Raw genomic sequence first — 21754 nt, forward strand, 5'->3', positions numbered from 1 at the left:
AGCGCTTTCTCAGATTTGAAATCCATCGTAAGACAACAGGGATAGTTTAAATGAAAAAATATTAGAGGACATTCTTTTGACTAGGTGTAATAAAGGTTTATTGCAATGATGTTTTCTAAATGAACTGTATAATTGAGTAAGATTTAAAATTATATTTGTTATGTTTATTCTATGTAATGTTACGGTAATTCTTTAGCTTAGAACAGGGGTGCATATTAAAGTATTAAATATTTTATCCCACTTTGCCTTTTTGTATTAATGTATTAGATATGACAGCATACTTTGTATTTCTAGTATTTCAGGAATAAACTCTTATCAATTTTACTTGACTATCTTTTTTTTTTATCGTTAGTACTGAAATGCCCCCTATATCAAAATTAAGTTTGTTTTCAGTGTATTTCATAGTATTGAGAATTTCTCACTAAAAAAAAAAGCACTTTTAATCTTCAATTTATTATTTATACAGTATGTTAGGAGTGTTTTTACCACAATACTGATTTTTTTTGTGTGTGTGTGTGCTTTAGGTAAAGGTTTACAAAGCAGATTAATTTCTCATTAAACAATTAATACACATATTGTTTTTGTGACATTGGTTGCCAGCCCTGCGACATGTCAACACTCTCCCTTTTTCCACCTTGGGTTCCTCATTTTCATTCATCCGGTTTTCCTGTCCTCTCCTGCCTTCTCATCCCAGCCCCTGGGCTGGTGTGCCTATTTAATCTCATAGACGTGGTTGAGCTCTACGTATTACTGCTTGTTTTATCAGCCTGTCTAACCTTTGGCTGAAGGGTAAACCTCAGAAGTGACTTCAGTACTGAGTTAAAAGAGTGTCCGGGGGCCATACTCTCAGGGTTTCTCCAGTCTCCAGCACACTGGAGAATTTTGTTCGACATTTTTCTCCAGCTCTGTCCCGGACCCTCTATTATTGTGATCCCTGTCAGAGTAGTCAGTGGTGGCTGCCCGGCACCATCTAGTTAGTTATACTGGACTCAGTATCTTTGGTTTTCTTCATTCTCCCTTGCTCCAGATGGGGTGGGACCAGTAGACACATCTTAGATGGCCGCTCACCAGCTTTTAAGACCCCAGACACTACTCCCCCCGCAAAAAAATATTTTCTTTATAAACTATGTTACGCCAGTTGAGCTAGATGTTTCCCAAGACCATGGTCCCCTGCCCTCAGCCCAATAACTCAATCCCTATGGGAGTTTGGATGTGTCCATGAAGCTTCTACAACTTTGCCTTGGTCAAGTTGTGCTGGCTTCCCCAGTATTCACAATACTATTTTTAAAGTGACTCAGTGCTACCATGAATTCTAGTATATTTTAAAAAGTAGAATTAAAAAATTATATATTTTACATCGTGTTTTTCTTTGTATTAAAATGTTGAGACTGTGAAATTGAACATCATTGTCACTTGAGATTTAATTATTAACGAATGTGTAGAAAAAACCATTTAATACGGCTATTTTCAAAACTAATAACAAAATCCTAGGATGAGCAAAATTTGAGTCAATACAAAAATGCAATATTATTTCCAATATAAGGAATGAATCTGGTTGTCACATTTCTTCAGATGAAATTGCTCCAGGTTATCCATTTGCAGAATATAAATTTGATATCAAAGAGTAAAAAAAAACCAGGTTCGAACCAGTTTGAACCAGTTCAGTCATGGTCAACGAAGCAAAGCTGGAGAGAACCAAATTTTTAAAATGTTGGTGAACCAGAATGATAACCGGAATGGAAAAAATTACGGTTGAAGCCCTGACACATGCATACCCGCCACCCGCCCCCCCCCCCCCATCCTAAGGGAAGTCACTACCCGACACAGATAAATACTACCCTTCTAAACGAGAATTGATGATCATCCTTCAGGAAGGATGAAGGGGAGGGAACTCTAGGGAGGTGTTTCTGTAGCTTTATAGTTCTGCATAATTCACGCTAAAAAGTTATGAAAAGAAAGCATTTCAAGCTGTTCCCTCAGAATTAGGCCATTTTCCCAACCCTCCCTCCGCCCCCCATTTAAGCGGGGGGGAACCTAAAGCACAGTAAGGCATTGTGTCTATAAATCAACAGCTTCTGTTAAAGCAACATATTTAACATTCTGAAGAATCAATATTCTCGAAACACTATTCTGTCATATTTGCATTTTTAAAAATACTCTCTTAACTGACTGTCAAGCTTGATAATTTTGTTTCCATAACACAGCTCTTTAAACAACGTCTGTTTTTGTAAAGCCAGCAGCCCAGGTCTGTCAGGTAAAAATTTCAAAAAGTACCCGTCCCATTGAGCACCGGCCATAGCAATCCTGGGTAGGCTATGCTGCTGATGGCCTGAAAGGGGCTAAAAATGAGCCAGAATGAGGCAACCAGCTTGGAAACCATAATGCAACTTTGTTTTTAACACAATCCTCCAGCAAAATAGCTGTGTAGAAGAAGCCTCTTATTTTATTAAAGACACTCTGTGGCAACCTTGCCTTGACTAATGGAGCCCGGCACTCTTTATGTTCATCTTTTCTTGTCATCTTGTTGAAAGCTGTACTCATTTGTCCCAAATCAAGGTCATCCTTTAGATGGCAAATTTTTCAAATACAAATTGAAGACGTATGAGGCAATGTTGGCAATAACTCCTTACGTAAAAATTCAAGTCCCGGGTTCTAAAAATTGAGCTTGGGGTAGTATTTAAGTGATAGCCAAGATAATTTACTCCCTTGACCCCTCGGCTACTTAGTGGTAATACTGCAGGGCCCAGGTTCTCAGTATTTTGCCATCAGCATTTAAAGGGAAGATGCTCTATAACGCCAATAAATAAAAGATACTGTTAATAATGTCTAAGAGTTCATCTTCTTAATAAGCAACAGTTCAGACTAATTGTTTTAGTAAATCCACACTTAGATGAGAAGCTCCCAGGTAATTAAGATAACTGTGATGCATGTTACAATCACACACACCAAGGAAATATCACCACTTTCCAAGTAAGAGCACTTGGCCAACAACTACCAATGTTTTTTTCCTAAGGAGTTAACTGTGAAGAAGGGAACAAATGGATGTAAGAGCGTTAACATTTTTCTCCCAGCAAAAAGAACTGGGAAGTAAACACTACAATCTATGAAGATACAAGTTTGACTCAAGCTTAGTAAGCTGAATGCCACTTGCTTTGATGAGCAAGCTGGTTAATAATTAAAGAAACGAAGACAATCTACTCAAGATGGATTTAAACCACCATCATAAAGAACCCTAAGCACACTGCTGACATTCTGCTGTGCCGTAACACAGCCTGCTCTACGCGATCCTGAGATGCTAAGGAAATCGGTGCTAACCTAAAGCTGAGGAATTAATGCCACACCAGCTGAAAGATAATTACTGCACAGTACTGACTATATCCACAGGGTTTTATATTGTTTAACTTCCTAAACAACCTTAAATTACACATCAACTTGGAGGTGATTCTAAGCAGGCCTTCCTTATACAAAAGACAGTGTCATTATCCTACCTACCATCTATCGTGCCCAAATTCCTTTCTTCTCCCAAAAGTGGTGACCAGCAAAGACTCTGAAACATCTTGAAGGCCAACGGAAGTCTCAGAATAAAGCAAACGTAAATGGGTCCACAGTGGGTTTAAACCTTAAATAATCAGCTTACGAAGATGGTCAACAGACCACCCTCATATGACAGTATCATCGCCAGAGGGGTGTGCTAGGATGTGAAAAAGGATTAAGAGTCTTGGACATCGATCAAAAAAAAACGCAAGGCATACTATTTACCGCTGATGGAATCTGATGGAGGAGGAGGGAGGGGAGAAGAAAGAAGAGCTACAAATGCCCTGAAAGTGACTCATTCAGAAGGCTGGGCAACAAGTGAGACCTCAGAGTGAGGACACAGCAAAGTCTAGCCTTGGGAAGAACTGCTATCAGTAGAAAAAACGGTGATGCAAAAGGCACCCATCCCGCAGGTTTCCAAAGACCTTTAACTCTCAGAAAGTCCCCCGGACTGAAAGAGCTTCTCACGTTGCTGACTTCTTAAAAATATCTCATGAAAATCAGCCTCAAATCTAGGCAAATCCCACTGTGTCTTCCTTTTGCAGGAAGACATTGGTCTCCTTTTGATATTTAGCATTCTCTCTTTGCAGATTTACCCAACACATCGCATTGTGTAAATCTGCTGCAAAGGTCTCTTTCAAGTGTTGAAGAGCAAAGATGTCACTTTGAAGACTAAGGTGTGCCTGACCCAAGCCATGGTATTTTCCATCGCATCATACACATGTGAAAGCTGGGCAATGAATACAGAACACCGAAGAACAACTGACACCTCTGAATTGTGGTGCTGACGAAGAATATTGAACATACCATGGACTGCCAAAAGAATGAACAAATCTGTCTTGGAAGGAGTACAACTAGAACGCTCCTTAGGAGCAAGGATGGCGAGACTGCGTCTTACATACTTTGGACATGTTGGCAGGAGGGATCAGTCCCTGGAGAAGGACTTCATGCTTGGCAAAGTACGGAGTCAGCAGAAAAGGGGAAGACCCTCAATGAGGTGGACTGACACAGTGGCTGCAACAATGAGCTCAAGCATAACAATGATTGTAAGGATGGCGCTGGACCGGGCAGCGTTTTGTTCTGTTGTGCGCAGGGTCGCTGTGAGTCTGAGCCAACTCGACAGCACCTAACAACAACTAGTGTAGTATTTTCTACATGACTGGACAAGGTCACATAAATCCGTGTTCTCGTCTGTAACATCCTTAAATTTAACATGTAGCCACAGAAAATTCCCAAGATTAAAAACAATCCAATGACATGCAATCCCACGCCATCATCTTAGCCTGCACTTAAAAGATGATTAATGTTTTCCCTTTAGGTGGCAGGCGTTTTAATAAGTTTCCTAAACAAAGTTAGCTCAGACGTTTGATCCTTCTTATAAGTAAACCACCAGAAGTCAGAGTCGTCACCCTAAGTAACTTGGAAGAGGCCAATTAAATGTGCCAGATTTCATCATGAAATGAATCTTCTCTATAGAGCAAGCCAGAGCGTGGAGTCTGTATTCTAATGACATTGTCTTAGTGTTCACCTTTAAAAACAAAAACCAAAAATCACTTCATGATGCGGTTTATACATGCCTGCATATGCCTCTTTTGAAGCTGTGAGCCAACGGTCTTCTATAATCTGACACTAGGCCTTTTCTTGGGTTGCTTCTCTAGGAAAAACATTCAATAAAGTTGGCCATCACTGCTTTGAACAACTCAGGCCCAGGCAGATCAGTCTTCTGTGCCACACCTTCCAGGTAGAGAAAACTTGAAGTCATGAAACCAGGTGTCTAGATACAACCACCAATATCAGCATTGACAAAGCACTGAACACTCATACCACCACTGAAAAGCTGAAGTCATGAAACCAGGTATCTAGATAAAACCACGAATATCTGCATTGACAAAGCACTGAATAGTCATAACACCGCTAAAAAGGTGAAGTCATGAAACCAGGTGTCTAGATACAACCACCAATATCTGCATTTATAAAGCACTGAACAGTCATAACAGCACTGAAAAGATGAAGTCATGAAACCAGTTGTCTAGATGCAATCACCAATCTCTGTATTTACAAAGCACTGGACGGCCACAGATAACTGTTTCTAAACAACGAAGCTTTCTGTAGGACGTGCGCATCATCCCTATTGACGAAAAGTAGTTCCAGATTTTGGCAAGTGAAGAGGTCCGCCCAAAGTCAAAAGAACTGGAACTTGCACTTTCTCAAATCGGTGCCTCTTTCCATAACATCGCATTGGTGCAGTGTTGGTGCTGGGGTGGGGGCTTGGAACCGCTGGGGGTCAATCCAGGGAGGACTGTCTGACGAGAGGCCCATGAGGGTAACTGGAACACCGCTATGTCCAACTTCTTTCCACTCTCCAGCTTCATCTCCACTTGGCCCTGCACCTCCAACAAATGCTCTCTGCAGCTATCATTCAGAACTACTAGCAGCACTCCAAAGGGGTCCAGTCATCCCAGCCTTTGCACCTTGTATATGCAATTCCCTCTACCTCAAATGGTCCCCACCCACTTCTTTTAGCCTACTTCCATTCGACTTCTGTAACTCAGCTCAAATGATACCTCTTCTAGGAGTTGACCTCCTTATCAAATGGCTCAGCTGACCCCTTCCCTAAACTTAGGTACTGGGGTGGTGAGCTAGGGGCCAATGCAAGAAGTACATCTCATGTGACTCAGCTTCTCCTCGCACCTGACACATAGTAGGCGCTCAGTAAGTGTTTGTGGACTAAACGAATGAACACACCAAGTCACAGGAGCAACCGAGTCAGGCTTCCCGGGACAGAGAACTTCAGACGACTCAAGTGGAAACCATCTCTCACCACATCCACTCAGGCACTCAGATTCCTTCCCCAGCCCAGCTCCTCCAGGAGAAGGCCATGAGAACATCATGCAAACCAAAGTACTGTCACAGAATTGTGACCTGTGCTAGGTTTTTGTGTTTTGCTTTGCTGTTTTCATCTTAACTGGAAAACCTTCAGGTCCATTTGGAGTCATTTCAGATTGTGTACCTAGGAGGCAAAGTGACAGTCACAGTTCTGGAGTATTTCCCAGGGGTCACACAGCATAACAATGAAAAATGCAGGCTTTGAAGTCTGGGTTTGAATGTGCCGCTTGCCAACTGGGTAACTCTGGGCTAGTCACCCTACACTGCTTCCTAACAGTGCATAGTCACTGGGTGCTTATGGCCAGCATTCATTCCAAAAACACCTATTCAGTACCTACTGTGGGCCAGGTGCTGGTGATATAGTGGTGCCTGGCTGTTCAATCTAAAGTGTCCCTCCAACAGGTCAGCCCGTTTTATTTCCTTCACAGCACTTAACATAATCCACAATGATCCTGTGAGTTTGTTTGCTGGTGTGTTTGTCTCCCTTAGTTAGAATGTAAGCTCTCTGAGAGCAGGGACCTTGTCCATCTTGTTTACCGCTGTCTCCCAGTGCCAAGCACACGCCCACCACACCATTAAAAGCTCAACACATGCGGAAAGAATCTATGAGCAAGTCAGACAAGGTGCCTGTTGTCTCACGTGCTTGTATTCTGGTGGCGAAAACAGTCCAAAAAAAGCTAAGAAATGTAAAGGTACAAGTGAGCAAGACGAAAGTTGCACCTAGGAACCGAGGCTCTGGCTCGCCACAAACTCACGTGCTACTCAGCTCCATCTCCAGGCAGCCTTGGGGAGAAATCGGATCCAACCATTCTGTCAGCACTGCCCCAGCTGCAGGACATAAGCGAGCAAAAAGACACTAGAAAGAAAGTTGGGCCATGTCCTATCACAACTCCTGCGGAAGTTCCTTTCATTCATTTGCTCAGCATGCGACTGGCCGCCTAACGAGTGCACAGGGGATGAATGACAAATCCTGTCCTCATGGAGTTTCCCTTCTAGCATTGAAGACAGAAAACAAGTTAGTTAGCGGGCAGTTTGGATGGTGACCAGTGCCTTGCAGACCACAGAACAGAGAGCTGGGTCACCAGCTGGGGACATCCGGGCTGAGACCTAGGAGGTCAATCTCGTGAAGAGTGCTTACACTCCAGAGCAGACCACAAACTAAACTAGGCGATAACAGTGACAATGACAACTGTGACAAGTGCCTCGAAGGCGAGGCGCCCCGAGAGGCCGGGGCGGCAAAGCAGCCTGGGCCCCCGCGCGCGGCCTCTCCGGCCCAGGCGGCTCCTGACAGCTGTGGGGGCGCCGGGCCTGCACCCCCAGAACTGGGGTGGGGCCGCGCAGCCCACGCGGGGCGCCGGCCGGGCCTGGCCGGAACATGGCGGCCGGCCCGGGGGCCTTCGCGGCTTACCTCGGAATTTGAGCTCGTGCTGTGGCTCGAGGCTCAGGACCTGCTCCACCTTCGCCATGTTCCTCGGCGGCGCGGCACCTTTGGTGGGGAGACCCCTGAGAAGTCAACTGAGGCGGGAAGCGTTAATGCTGCGCCCCCTTTAAATTAAAAAAAAAAAAAAAAAAACAGGCCAGCGGGGCGCTGGCGGGGGTCGCGACGGGGTGCGTGGGGGCGGGGGCGACCTACGCGGTGCAGGCGCAGGGGCAGAGGGCGAGGGCGAGGCCGCGGTGCCCGGCGAGCTGACGGCACGCACGCACGCACGCACGCACGCAGCGACGCACGCACGCGGCGGGAAGCGGCACCCTGCGCCGGCTCCAGGGGCGGGAGAGGGAGGCTGCGGGCGGAGCCCTCCCCTACAGCAGTGCGCAGGCGCAGGGGGGCGGGGCTGCCATGCAGCAAGGGGCGGGGCTTCGTGCAGCCCTGGAGGCGGGGCCGCTCCGGGCTGCCCAGAAATAATGACAGTCTGGGTGAAGACTATTCATTTTTTAAGGGCCTTTTGGGGGCCGGCTGTTGCGTTAAGTGCTCTATTCAATAATGATAATTAATAAGGATAAACTCCACTTTTCCCTTGCCTATTTAGTGCCAGGCACTGTTAAAGGCTTTGAGCAATAATGAAAGTACTATTTATTCATCTTATTATTATAAACATGATGTTTATGAGTGAATGATACGTGCTAGGCGCTGTAACGTATCGTAACTAATAATTATAAATATAATAAACGACCAATTATTGCTTGCTTATTTTGTGCCAGACAGCTGAATGCTTTCAGTAATAACAGCCACTATAATAAATAAAAGCTTTTATACACTGAATGTTTATGATGTCCCAAGCACTGTGCTGTATCTTTGCTAATAGACGCTATTTATGCAACAAATATTTAGAGATACAAAGGTCAGGAAAGTTGACGTAGTTCCTACCCTCTTGCTTCATAGTACAGCCTAGTGGAGCGACGTCCTTTCATTAAATAACCATACACGTAAATATAGGTTTAAAAATTGCTGGGATCAGCTTGACCTCAAAGTGGAACATTCTGCATCATTATTGCCATCGAACTTGTATTTTATTACAGAATGTTTGCTACATAAAATGTGTGTTCTTATTACTGTCTTATACATTCAGAAGAAAGACCTGGCAATCTACTTCTGAAAAATCAGCCACTGAAAACTCTGTGGAGCATGGTTCTCTGACACACATGGTGTCACTGTGAGTCGGAGTCGATTCACAGCAAGTGGTGTCTGGTACACACACACATAGAAGAAGCTGGTTGAACCTACACGGCAGGTACATGGGTGTTGTTTGTACTATTCTTCCTACTTTTTTGTATGCTTGAAATTTTTCATAATGAATTTGTTTGTTTTGTTTTTTTAAAGATAATCTTCATCTTTTAACTGGAGTTCTTGGTCCATTTACACTTATTATGTTTACTGATATATCTGGAGTTATTTCTATCACTTCGTTTTATTCTTTCTATTTGCCCTGCCTGTTTTTTCTTTTCCCTCTCCTTTCTTGCTTCTTTGGGCTTGATTTTTTTACAATTATTATTCTATTATTCTTCCTTTTATACACTCTATTTCTATTGTTTTAATCATTACCATCTTACCCTTTGCTCTCCAGTGGATTCCAACTCCTAGCAACCCTATAGGGCAGAGTAAAACTGCCCCAAATGGTTTCCAAGGAGTGGCTGGTGGATTTAAACTGCTGACCTTTTGGTTGGCAGCTGTAGCTCTTAACCACTGTGCCACCATGGCCACTTACCTATTTATGAAAGTCTAATTTTAATAAATACCTTAAAATATAATGACCTTGGGACACTTTCATCACTCCTCCCCTACCTGATATGCTTTTGCTGTATTTTCAGTTTAATCTTTTCCTTTATAACCATTGTTAAATTACTGCATACAGTCAGGGCTAGTTTAGATTAATTGTGGTTCCACAGTTACCAGTTTGTTTGCCCATCTTTTCTTCTAGCATCTCAGAACTTACAACTGGGTTCACTTTCCTTGTAGCTGAAGTATATCCTTTAAACTTTGTTCCCATTAGGATTTGTTTATTCGTCTTTATTTTGCCCTTGCTCTTGGAAGATGTTTTGGCTGGCTTGCTAGATTGACAATTGTTCTCAACACTTTGAAGATACCATCCACTGTTTTCCAGCTTCCATTGTTACTACTGAGGAGTTAGATGCCAATCTTATCATCACTCTTTTGAAGATTATCTAAATTTTCTCCCCTTTGTTGTAGTGTTCCGAAGTTTCACCAGGATGTATCTTTTTATTTATCTTGCCTTGAATTCTTTGTTGTTCTGTTGTTGCTAGGTGCTGTTGAGTCAGTTCCGACTCATAGCGACCCTATGTACAACAGAACGAAACACTGCCCGGTCCTGAGCCATCCTTACAATCATTGTTATGTTTGAGCTCATTGTTGCAGCCACTGTGTCAATCCATCTCGTTGAGGGTCTTCCTCTTTTCTGCTGACCCTGTACTCTGGCAAGCATGATGTCCTTCTCCAGGGACTGATCCCTCCTGATAACATGCCCAAAGTATGTAAGACGCAGTCTCACCATCCTTGCCTCTAAGGAGCATTCTTTAGGGTTCCTGAATTTGTTGACTGGTGTCTTCCATCAGTTCTGGAAAATTCTTAGACAATATTTCTTTTAAATATTACCTCAGCCCCATTATCTCACTCTCTTCTTCTGGAACTCTTATTAGTGGCTTGTTTTTGTTGTTGTTGTTAGGGGCTGTCAAGACGGTTCCCACTCATAGCAACCCTACGCACAACAGAACGAAACATCGCCGGGTCCTGCGTCAGTCTTACAACTGTCGTTATGCTTGAGCCCAGTCTTGCAGCCACTGTGTCAATCCATCTCATTGAGGTTCTTCCTCTTTTCCGCTGACCCTGTACATTACCAAGCATGATGTCTTTCTCCAGGGACCAATCCCTCCTGACAACGTGTCCAAAGTATGTAAGACTCAGTCTCACCATCTTTGCTTCTAAGGAACATCCTGGTTGTACTTCCTCCAAGACAGATTTCATTTTTTTGGCAGTCCATGGTATATTCAATATTCTTCTCCAACACCACAATTCAAAGGTGTCAGTTCTTCTTCAGTCTTCCTTATTCATTGTCCCGCTTTCACATGCATATGATGCAATTGAAAACACCACAGCTTGGGTCAGGTGCACCTTAGTCTTCAAGGTGACATCTTTGCTTTTCAACACTTTAAAGAAGGCTTTCACAGCAGATTTGCCCAAGGCAATGCGTCCCTTGATTTCTTGACTGCTGTTCCCATGGATGCTGATTGTGGATCAGTTAAAATGAAATCCTTGACAACTTCAATCTTTTCTCCCTTTATCATGATGTTGCCTACTGGTCCAGTTGTGAGAATTTTTGTTTTATTATTGTGAGGTATAATCCATACTGAAGGCTGTGGTCTTTGATCTTCATCAGTAAGTGCTTCAAGTCCTCTTCACTTTCAGCAAGCAAGTTTGTGTCATTTATGATTCTTCCTCCAATCCTGATGCCCCATTTTTCTTCATATAGTCCAGCTTCTCGGAAGTGGCTTATTAGACCAGTGTTTTTCAAACCGTAGCTTGTTTCCCAACATTTGGTTATGTCATTACCTTTTTAGGTTGTTACCTGCATTGGGAAAGGAAAAAAAAAAAACAAAAAAAAAAAACAGAATATATTGGACTGTGTTGTATTATTTTGTGATAATTTTGTATCATTTGTATTTATTAACATAACTATACACACGTCTTTGTAGTGAGTCACAAGTAAAAGGCATTTCTTACTGTAGCTTGTGGCAATAAATGATTTATAAGGATCAGCACAAAGCTGGTTCCTATGAGGCGGAAGTTAAAGATGTCCCAAATGTCTGATTTTTCCAAATTGTTGTACCACTTCATCACCTCTAACGTCAACTACTCCTCCCCATGTCAGTACTTTCCATCCCGTCTTTGGGTCTCATAATTCACTGCGACATCTCGCAGAACTCACGCACCGTATCAAGGAAATGACTCACATAGTCATGGAGGCTGGTAAGTCCCAAATTGGTGGGTCAAGTGTAGGTTTCTCCTGACTCATGTGGCCATAGGGGCCGAGCAACCCAAATCAGCAGGCTGCTGGCACACAAGGCTGAGTGTTATGGATTGAATTGTGTCCTCCAAAAATGTGTGTCACCTTGGCTAGGCTGTGATTCCTAGTATTGTGTGGTTGTCCACCATTTTGTGATCTGATGTGATTATCCTATGTGTTGTAATTTCTAACTTCTATGATCTTAATGAGGCAGGATTAGAAGAAGTTATGTTAATGAGGCAGGTCTCAATCCACAGGATTATATTGTACCTTGAGTCAATCACTTTTGAGTATAAAAGAGAGACGTGAGCAGAGAGGAGAGGGACCTCATACTACCAAGGAAGAAGTACCAGAAGGAGAGTGCATCCTTAGGACCCAAGGTCCCTATGCTGAGAAACTCCTAGACCAGGGGAAGATAGACGATAAGGACCTTCCCCCAGAACCAACAGAGACAGAGAAAGCCTATCCCTGGAGCTAGCATCCTGAATTCAGACTTCTAGCCTCCTAAACAGCAAGAGAATAAGTTTCTGTTTATTGAAGCCATCCACTTGTGGTATTTCTGTTATAGCAGCACTAGATAACTAAGACACTGTGGAAGCTGGCAAATCAGGTCAGATGATAGACTGCTGGCCCACGGGGCTGAGTAAGCTGGTAAATTCTAGAATCGGCAGGTCAGACAGCAGTCCACTGGGTCAAGTTCCAAGAACCAGAGGTCAGACAATGGTGAGCCAGAAATAGGATCCAGATGCAGAGAGAGAGAGCGAGCCCTGCCAGAGCACTCACACATATACATTAGATGCAGGCCACACTTCAGGGAAGGGTGTGACTTGAGTAAGGGTGGGACTTACTGCAAGGCTGTGACTCAGAATACATCCCACACAAATCCTACCTCATTAACCTATAGCAGTTAGGATTTACAACACATAAAATGGAGGATAAGTAGGATAATTACATCAGATCACAAAATGGAGGACAGCCACACAATACTGGGAATCATGGTGTAGCCAAGCCAACATACAACACCAACCACCACACCTCATTAGGGTTCCATACACCTTATTTGCATGGCCCCACTCAATCACAGTATGGGAGTCACAAAATCTATGGCTAGAAGGGCCATATTAAGTAATTCACTGTAATCCAGGTTAAAAAAAAAAAAGAAGATGTCCGTAAAAGACTTAGATTTTCTCATACCATCTTCCACGTCTCTCAATGTCTCTGCCATATTTATATTTTTTAACCTCTCATCTTTATGTCTCACATTCTGGAAATTTTTTCAGATCTCTCTCAGTCACTAATTCTCTCTGCTGAGAAACCTATTCCAGAAGTTTTTCATTTCAATTATCATATTTTTCTAAATTTGTAAATTCTATCTTGTTCTTTCACATATCTATCTGGTCACTTTTATAGGTTTTTAAACATTGGTTCTAGAAACCTCGCCCACCGGGGAATCATGCCATGTCAGAGTTTCAGTGTTGGTTTCTGCTGTTAGCAGCAGCCAGGTCAGCTGGGGGAGAAGTCCATGTTCTTGATCCCATGCAGTTTCCACACCTGCCACCACCATCACTTTGTAAACAAGCCATCCAGACAGCAGTGGCACAGGTGGGAAAAAAAGAACGACTGACATCCAAGGGTGGATTGTTGGAGCATCTCCATAGCAGTGGGTGCCCTGGGGTGGGCATTCACGTGGGACACAAACATCTTCCAACAGTGCCCATTCTCAGAGGTATCCATGTACTTCCTCCCCAGACCTCCTTCCCACCTATCATCCAGTTCTGCTCTCTCTGTTCCTGGCCATCCAGCCAAACTATTGGCCACTGCCCATGAGTTAATACTGATTTATCTTTCTCTCAACCAGACAAAGTAGACAATGAAATGTACTGGTTTAGGTTCTGGTGAATCTATGAATTCTATTTATGTTGCAATTCTGTAACCCACCTGTTACGGTTTAAATTGAGTCCTCCCAAAAGGTATGTTCAAGTCTTAACTCTAGGTACCTGTGAATGTGACCTTATTTGGAAATAACGTCTTTGCAGATGTAATTAGTTAACACGAGGTCTACTGGAGTAGAGGGGGCCCTAATGCAATATGACTGATGTCTTTATAAAAAGAGAAGAAGAGATACACACATGCACAGGAGAGAAGACCACATGAAGACAAAGGCACAGATTGCAGTGATGCACATGTAGGCCAAGGAATGCTGAGACCACCGGAATATAGAAGAGGTAAGGAAAGATACCTCCCTAGAGCTTTCAGAGAGAACACAGTCCTGCTGACACTTTAATTTTGGACTTCTAGCCTCCTAAAGGAGCCCCAGTGGTGCAGTGGTTAAGAGCTCAGGCTGCCAACCAAAAGATCGGCAGTTCAAATCCACCAGTCGCTCCTTGGAAACTCTATGGGGCAATTCCACTCTGTCCTCTAGGGTCGCTATGAGTCATAATCAACTCAGTGGCAATGGATTTGGTTTAGCCTCCAGAGCTATGAGAGAATAACTTTTGGTTTTGTTTTGTTTCAAGCCACCCTGTTTGTGATACTTTGTTATGTCAGTTCTAGAAAAATAATACGCTACCCAGTTAACTTTGGGTGTGATTTTCGGCAAGGTTGAATACCTACAGCTACAAGAAATGAGAGATAATTTTAAGGCCTCCATAGAAGCTCTCTGGTTCTCTGACTGTGACTTAAGCTGACAGTGTGAAGACCTGAACTTGGACTTCTCTTTCCGTGATTGCTCCAGTGAACTCAGGAGCAGCTATCCCACCCCATGGTCCTTGTGGCCGTCATCAATACCCTAAGGGCAGCAGGTGCTCGGCTCTCGGAGGCTCTTCAAGTGATCATGTAATTAGTACTGCTACCACTCTAAGTCGTAGAGTACTTGTATTCAGTGGTATATGATAAACTGGCTCTCTGGAGAAAAAGAACCCTGATTTGTAGGCTTTTTCTTTTTTTTTTTTTTTAGGATTTCTGCAGTGTAGCTAGGTCCACCATGACTGATTATAAGCTACCAAGGGGGTGTCACTGAACACAGAGGCAAGGAGAAGGGCACAATCGGCTCTGAGGAACTGGTCCACGTCCACCCAGTCACCACTGCTTCTTTTCCATATCCCACTGGCACTGCAGAAATGCTAGTGGTGCGGTAGTTAAGAGCTATGACTGCTAACCAAAAGGTCGGCAGTTCGAATTCACCAGGCGCTCCTTGGAAACTTTATAAGGCAGTTCTACTCTGTCCTATAAGGTTGCTATGAGTCAGAATCAACTCGACGGCAACAGGTTTGGTTTTTTTTTTTTGGTTGGCACTGTATTCAGGTGGGAGGGTGTGACCAAATCAATCCCAGAATCCTATCTATTTATCTCTCTGTTTATTTTTTTTGTTTGTGTATGTGTGTGTGTCTGTGGTAAATTATATATACCCAGAGTCCCTTCTTAAGGATCAGTTTCTTTGAACCACCCTTGGTACCAAGTATTCTATCAATCAGGGTCCACTCAGGAAAGCAGAAATTATACCAATTATTTTAACAGAGATAATATTTTGTTTTATTTGGTGAAAATATACACAAAAAACATATATCAGTTCAACAATTTCTACATGTACAGTAAATGTAATCAATGCCGGTGGTTACATTCTTCACATCGTGGCACTGTTCTCATTCTCTCTACCCATATTGTTTCACCACCATTAACTTTTACTCTCTGTGCCCCTTAAATTTCTTGTGTGTGCTTTATAGTTACTGTTGTCAATTCGATCACAGATAGATAATTAAAAGAGTGAAATATTCCAGGCCAACATTCTTTATCAATTGAGCTAAACTGTTGCTTTGCTTGCAGATGACTTCATGGGATAGTTTTAGTTCAAGGATTAAAGATTATTTCAGGACAAAATCTTTGGGGGTTCTCCCAGTCTCAGTGGATCCAGTAAGTCTAGTTTCCATAGGAATTTGATGTTCTGTTCCACATTTTTTAACAGAGATAATTTTTTAAAAATGTTTTATTAACATTACTAACAATGCACAAGCACCAGGAGAGAAACTAGATAGCTGGTAGCTCCTAAAAATCAAACACTTATGCTTATCCAAAGACTTCAGCAAAAGAGTAAAAAGATTACCTACAGACTGGGAAAAAATTTGGGGTTACGACAAATCTGATCAGCATCTGATCTCTAAAATCTACATGATACTGCAAAAATTCAATAACAAAAGACAAATAACCCAATTAAAAAATGGGCAAAGGATATGAACAGGCACTTCACCAAAGAAGACATTCGGGCGGCTAACAGATACATTAGGAAATGCTCACAGTCATTAGCCATTAGAGAAACGTAATTCAAAACTACAATGAAATACCATCTCACTCCAACAAGGCTGGTGTTAATCCAAAAAACACAAAATGATAAATGTTGGAGAGGTTGTAGAGAGACCGGAACACTTATACACTGCTGGTGGGAATGTAAAATGGTACAACCACTTTGGAAATTGATATGGCACTTCCTTAAAAAGCTAGAAATAGAACTACCATATAATCCAGCAATCCCACTCCTTGGAATATATCTGAGAGAAATAAGAGCCTTCACACGAACAGATATATGCACACCCATGTTCATTGCTGCACTGTTTACAACAGCAAAAAGTTGGAAGCAACCAAGGTCCCCATTGACAGATGAATGGATAAATAAATTATGGTACACTGACACAATGGAATACTACACAATGATAAAGAACAATGATGAATCCGTGAAACATCTCATAACATGGAGGAATCTAGAAGGCATTATGCTGAGTGAAATTAGTCAGTTGCAAAAGGAGCACATAGCAAGGTGTATATACATTTTCATATGAGAGACTGGCTTGATTTGTAAACTTTCACTTAAAGCATGATAATAATAATAACAATATTTTATTGTGTTTTCACTGATGGTTTATGCAGCAGTTAAATTACCATTCAACCTTAATTCCCATTCAACAATTTCTACACAAGTTGTTCCGTGACACTGGTTACATTCTTCACAATGTGTGAACATTCTAATTATCTCTGCTTTGGTTGTTCTGTTTCCATTAATCTAGTTTCCTGGCCCTCTTACTTTCTCATCTTTGTTTTAACATTAATTGTTGACTGTTTGGTCTCATATAGGTGATTTTTTAAAGGAGCACAGTACTTACAGGTGATATTAGTTATTTTTTTAGACAGTTTGCTATTTAGCTACAAGGACCTCAGGGATTAGTTTCAGTTCAGGGCTTGAAAAGTATCTTAGGGCAATAATCTCAGGGAATCCTTTAGTCCTAAACAATTTAGTAGGTCTGTTTTTGGTTTTTTGGGTTTTTTTTTTTTTAAGGAATTTGAGGTTCCTGTCCACATTTTTCCCTCATTCTATTAGTGTCCATTTACTGTGGCCCTGATTAGAATGGTTGATAGTGGTAGCCGGGCACCATCTAGTTCCTCTGGTCTCAGGGCAGATGAGGCCATGGTTTGTGTAGATTACTTGTCCGAACAGAGAAAATTTAATACAGTGAAATGGTTAAGCAGTTAATAGAGAACTGTAAAAGCAAAAAGAGGGGGACATTGAGGTATCACAAAAGTAGTAACTGCGGAAAGCATCTCCCATTCTCAGTGTAGGGGAACACAGGGATGGTGAGGGGGCTAGTAGACCTCTCAGAGGAGGGGCCTCATGGGGCTGAGTTACAGTCCCCTGGGGAGGGGGCACTGACTGGCCAGTGTAGAGGGCTTCTGAGGGGATGCAATGAGGCTGCTTCTGGGGTTGCTGGAAAAAAAGGTGGAGACCAGAACAACTGCTGCTGTTGTTGGTGAAGCATTTGCTGAGGTGACTGACAGGAACAAGAAGCAGGCAGGAAGGAGCTAGTCCCTTCTCCGCTCCTGCTTTCTGGTCTTCTTTAAGTGCCTCTACCAAAGGAACCTGATGGGAAACCTGCTGCCTGAGGAGAGATGAGCTGTACAGAGTCTCAGCCCTGGTAGTACAGAGCAGCATGTAGAAAGGTTGGTTTGCAGCTGAGAGACAACAGCTCCATAACTGCCATGCCCTCTATTATTCCTTTAAATGTATTAGATATGCTTGTTTTATAGTATCTGAAGTGTGGGCAGTGTTGATACTGTGGTCTCTGCTAGCTCTTGCTCAGGGTGTCTTGTTTCCTTGTGTTTTATGATCTTTGACCTTCTCTGTGGGGATTCTTTGAGGCACAGGTGTTCTAGTTATCTGTTACCATGTAACCAGTCATTGCTGTTGTCAGATGGATCCTGGCTGAAAGCAGAGAATACCAGAAAGATGTTTATCCATGTTTTATTGACTAAGCAAAGGCATTCGACTGTGCGGGTCGTAACAAATTATGGATAACATTGCGAAGCATGGGAATTCCAGGGCACTTAATTGTGCTCATGAGGAACCTGTACGTAGACTAGGAGGCAGTTGTTCAAACAGAAAAAGGGGATACTGTATGGTTTAAAGTAAGGAAAGTTGTGCATCAGGGTTGTATCCTTTTGCCATACTTATTCAATCTGTATGCTGGGCAAATAATCCAAGAAGCTGGACTACATAAAGAAGAACACAGCATCAGGATTGGTGGAAAACTCATTAACAACCTGTGTTATGCAGACGACAGGACCTTGCTTGCTGAAAGTGAAGAGGACTTGAAGCACTTACTGATGGAGATCAAAGACCACAGCCTTCAGTATGAATTATACCTCAACATAAAGAAGACAAAAATCCTCACAACTAGGCCAATAAGCAATATCATGATATACAGAGAAAATATTGAAGTTGCCAAAGATTTCATTTTACTTGGATCCATGGAAGCAGCCATCAAGAAATTAGATGGCACATTGCATTGGGCAAATCTGCAAAAGACCTCTTTAAAGTGTTAAAAAGCAAATAGGTCACCTTGAAGACTAAGGTGCACCTGACCCAAGCCATGATGTTTTCAGTCGCCTCATATGCATGTGAAAGTTGGACAGTGTATAAGGAAGACTGAAGACGAACTGACTCCTTTCAATTGCTGTGTTGGCAAAGAATATTGAATATAGTATGGGCTCCCAAAAGAACAAACTACTCTGCCTTGGAAGAAGTACAACCAAAGTGTTCCTTAGAAGCAAAGACAGTGAAACTATGTCTCACATACTTTGGACATATTATCGGAGGCGGGGAGGGGGGTCAGTCCCTAGAGAAGGATATCATGCTTGATAAGGTAGAGGGTCAGCAAAAAAAAGGATGACCTTCAACGAGATGGATTGACACAGTGGCTGCAACAATGGGCCCAAGCATAACAATGGTTGTGAGGCTGGTGCAGGACCAGGCAGTGTTTTGTTCTGTTGTACATAGGGTCACTATGAGTCAGAACTGACTCAACGCCACCTAACAACAACAATGATCATCCTAAAACTTAGTAGCTTCAGACATAAACAATCATTTTTCATTATTATCTCTCATACGTTTGGGTGTTGACTGGCCTCAGCTGGGTAGTTCTCACTCAGGGTCTCTCAGGTGGTTACAGTCAAAGGGGGTTGGGACTGGAGTCACCGGAAGGCTCTCGTGTCCACAATTGGCCCCTGGCCTTGGAAGATCAGTCAGCTGGGGGCTGCAACATCTGGGGTTCATGGTCACTTCTCTCTCAGGTTATGTGTTTGTTCCTGGGCTCTCTCCTGTATGGACTCTTTGGGTAGCTGGACTTCCTATGTGGCAGATCTGGGTTCCAAGCCCATGTCTGGAGAGAAAGAGCATGTGCGTGCATGGTGAAATGAGTTCCTTTTACATGGCCTTTTGCCTTGGTTCTTTGGAAACAGCTTGAGAGATTTTTACCCTAAGCCCTGAGGAGTTGCCTTTGCCCTAGTTTTCTACCCCAGGGGGCTTGTTGCTTTTGTCCAGGCTGATTGACATTTCTTGAGTAAGCTGAAAACAATTTGAGGTTTGATACTTTTTTATCTGGCCCTGAGTTGCAGCCTGCCCTGTGATTGGTATGCACCTTGCAGGGATATTCAATAGACTATGCAAATGAAGTGCTGGTGGCCTACTGAGAGGGGATAGGTCAGTTTGTGGCCTGGTGGGAGGGCCATAGCTCGAAATTGACCAGGAGTTTGCTTATGTATGCAGCCAGTCCCACAGAGGTTGGCAGAGAGAAGGTAGGGGAAAGAGAAAAAAGTAAGAGAGGCAGGAAGAGAGACAAAGGAGAGAGAGAGAGAGAGAGAGACGAGGCAGGGAACCTCCTAAAAGAGCTGTAACATGGGTCAAGGGATGTAACACTGAAGATGAAGAGAGGCCTGGGAGTGGCCCTGCAGCAGAGTCAGTGGTGATAGCAGAAACCTGCTGCTAGGAATGCAGGTAAGAGAGCTGAACAAAGATGCTATAGTGGCTATAGGCTGGGTCAGTTAGCTGCTATAGTGGCTATAGGCTGGGTCAGTTAGCTAGACAGGCCAATGGCTGGGAGACAGAAGGCAGAGAGGTGTGTCCTCAGGAGGCCAAGAGGAGCCCTGTGGTCAGGGGGCAAGAAGAGCCAGTCTGTTCTGAGGGGGCTGAGAGGAGGCCTGTATGGCTGAGAGGGGGTGTGCCCAGCAGAGAGAATGGCCTGCTTGCTTACACAGCCTACAGGAGCTGAAAGAGCTGTTCTGCACTGACGAAGGGAGGATATGCTTTCTACTTCAGAGGTGCCTTCCAGACTTTGGCTGCATGCTTCCTGATCCTGATGGTGATCCTGAGGTGTAGCCTGCTGATCCTGATCCTGAGTTAGTATGGTCTGTGAGTTCTGTAGCCATTGCAACGGATTATCCAACCCAGCAGAGAAGTAGAGAGTGCCATGGGAGGGACAGCTGGTGTCAGAATTGGTAAAAGAGTTGGAGAGTGGAGGTATGTCTGACCCACCTCGTAGGGATCAGCCTTGGGGTCATCTTGATTTGCATTATGCCCCTGAAGCCAGACAGGTTCTGACGCTACTACTATCATTTTCTATCCTAGTCCCGGGAGTTGTGCAGCATCATTTCTGCTGCAATCTGTTATTTCAGGCCATCACAGAAGCCTGTCCAGGTCCAAAGGGAAGAGACAGATGCTCTACCTTGTGATGGGTGGCAAGGTTCTAGAAAAGCATGGGGAATAGAAAACAATTGTTGCCGCGTTGTGGGATCTGTCACACATGGCTGAAGGTGGCTCTTCCACCTTTGCTTCTCCCAGGTAAGGGGGGTTTGGACACTAGCAAGGGTAACTTACAATTTAAGTTTAAGATTACCCAGGTAGTAGGAATTTGGGCTGGAAACCTGTAAGAATGTACCCCCACATTCATGATTCTCAGGGGAAATGGCCTCTTCCCTACTCCCCCTCACCAAGTGCCTCAAACCAAACCCACTGCCGTCAAGTCGATTCCGACTCATAGCGACCCTATAGGACAGAATAGAACTGCCCCGTAGAGTTTCCAAGGAGCGCCTGGCGGATTCGAACTGCCGATCTCTTGGTTAGCAGCCATAGCACTTAACCACTATGCTACCAGGGTTTCTACCAAGTGCCTAAACCCAACAATTTTCCTTTGGGGATGGGGCAGTATTACTGGTTCACTGTATATTGAAAGATCTGCTAGACTCCCCAGCGTGAGTGGCCCCGACCTTCATCTTCTGTCCCATGAAACCCAAGACTGAGAAAACCGAAGCTCTTGTCCACAGAGATCTTGCTGCTTGATCTAACACACACCTCCCCAGGGCTTGAAGCACAACACCAAACCCGTTGCTGTCAAGTCGTTTTCAACTCATAGCAACCCTAAAGGGTAGAGTAGAACTGCCCCATAAGGTTTTCAAGGAGTGCCTGGTGGATTCGAACTGCTGATCTTTTGGTTAGCAGCCAT

The 21754-nt window shown here is 43.5% G+C and overlaps 1 protein-coding gene across 1 annotated transcript in view; it reads right to left on the reverse strand.

Annotated features, from left to right (window-relative positions):
* VAPB (VAMP associated protein B and C) overlaps positions 1 to 8118 on the reverse strand; it is a 72234-nt gene extending 64116 nt beyond the window's left edge. Inside the window, exon 1 of the mRNA XM_049868975.1 lies at positions 7829 to 8118. Within this exon, the coding sequence (XP_049724932.1) occupies positions 7829 to 7886 (58 nt within the window). The 5' untranslated portion in view covers positions 7887 to 8118. The remainder of the gene's footprint in view (positions 1 to 7828) is intronic.
* Between the last annotated feature and the right edge of the window lie 13636 nt (positions 8119 to 21754).

This window comes from Elephas maximus, chromosome 25, assembly GCF_024166365.1.
Source record: "Elephas maximus indicus isolate mEleMax1 chromosome 25, mEleMax1 primary haplotype, whole genome shotgun sequence".
NCBI lineage: Eukaryota > Metazoa > Chordata > Mammalia > Proboscidea > Elephantidae > Elephas > Elephas maximus.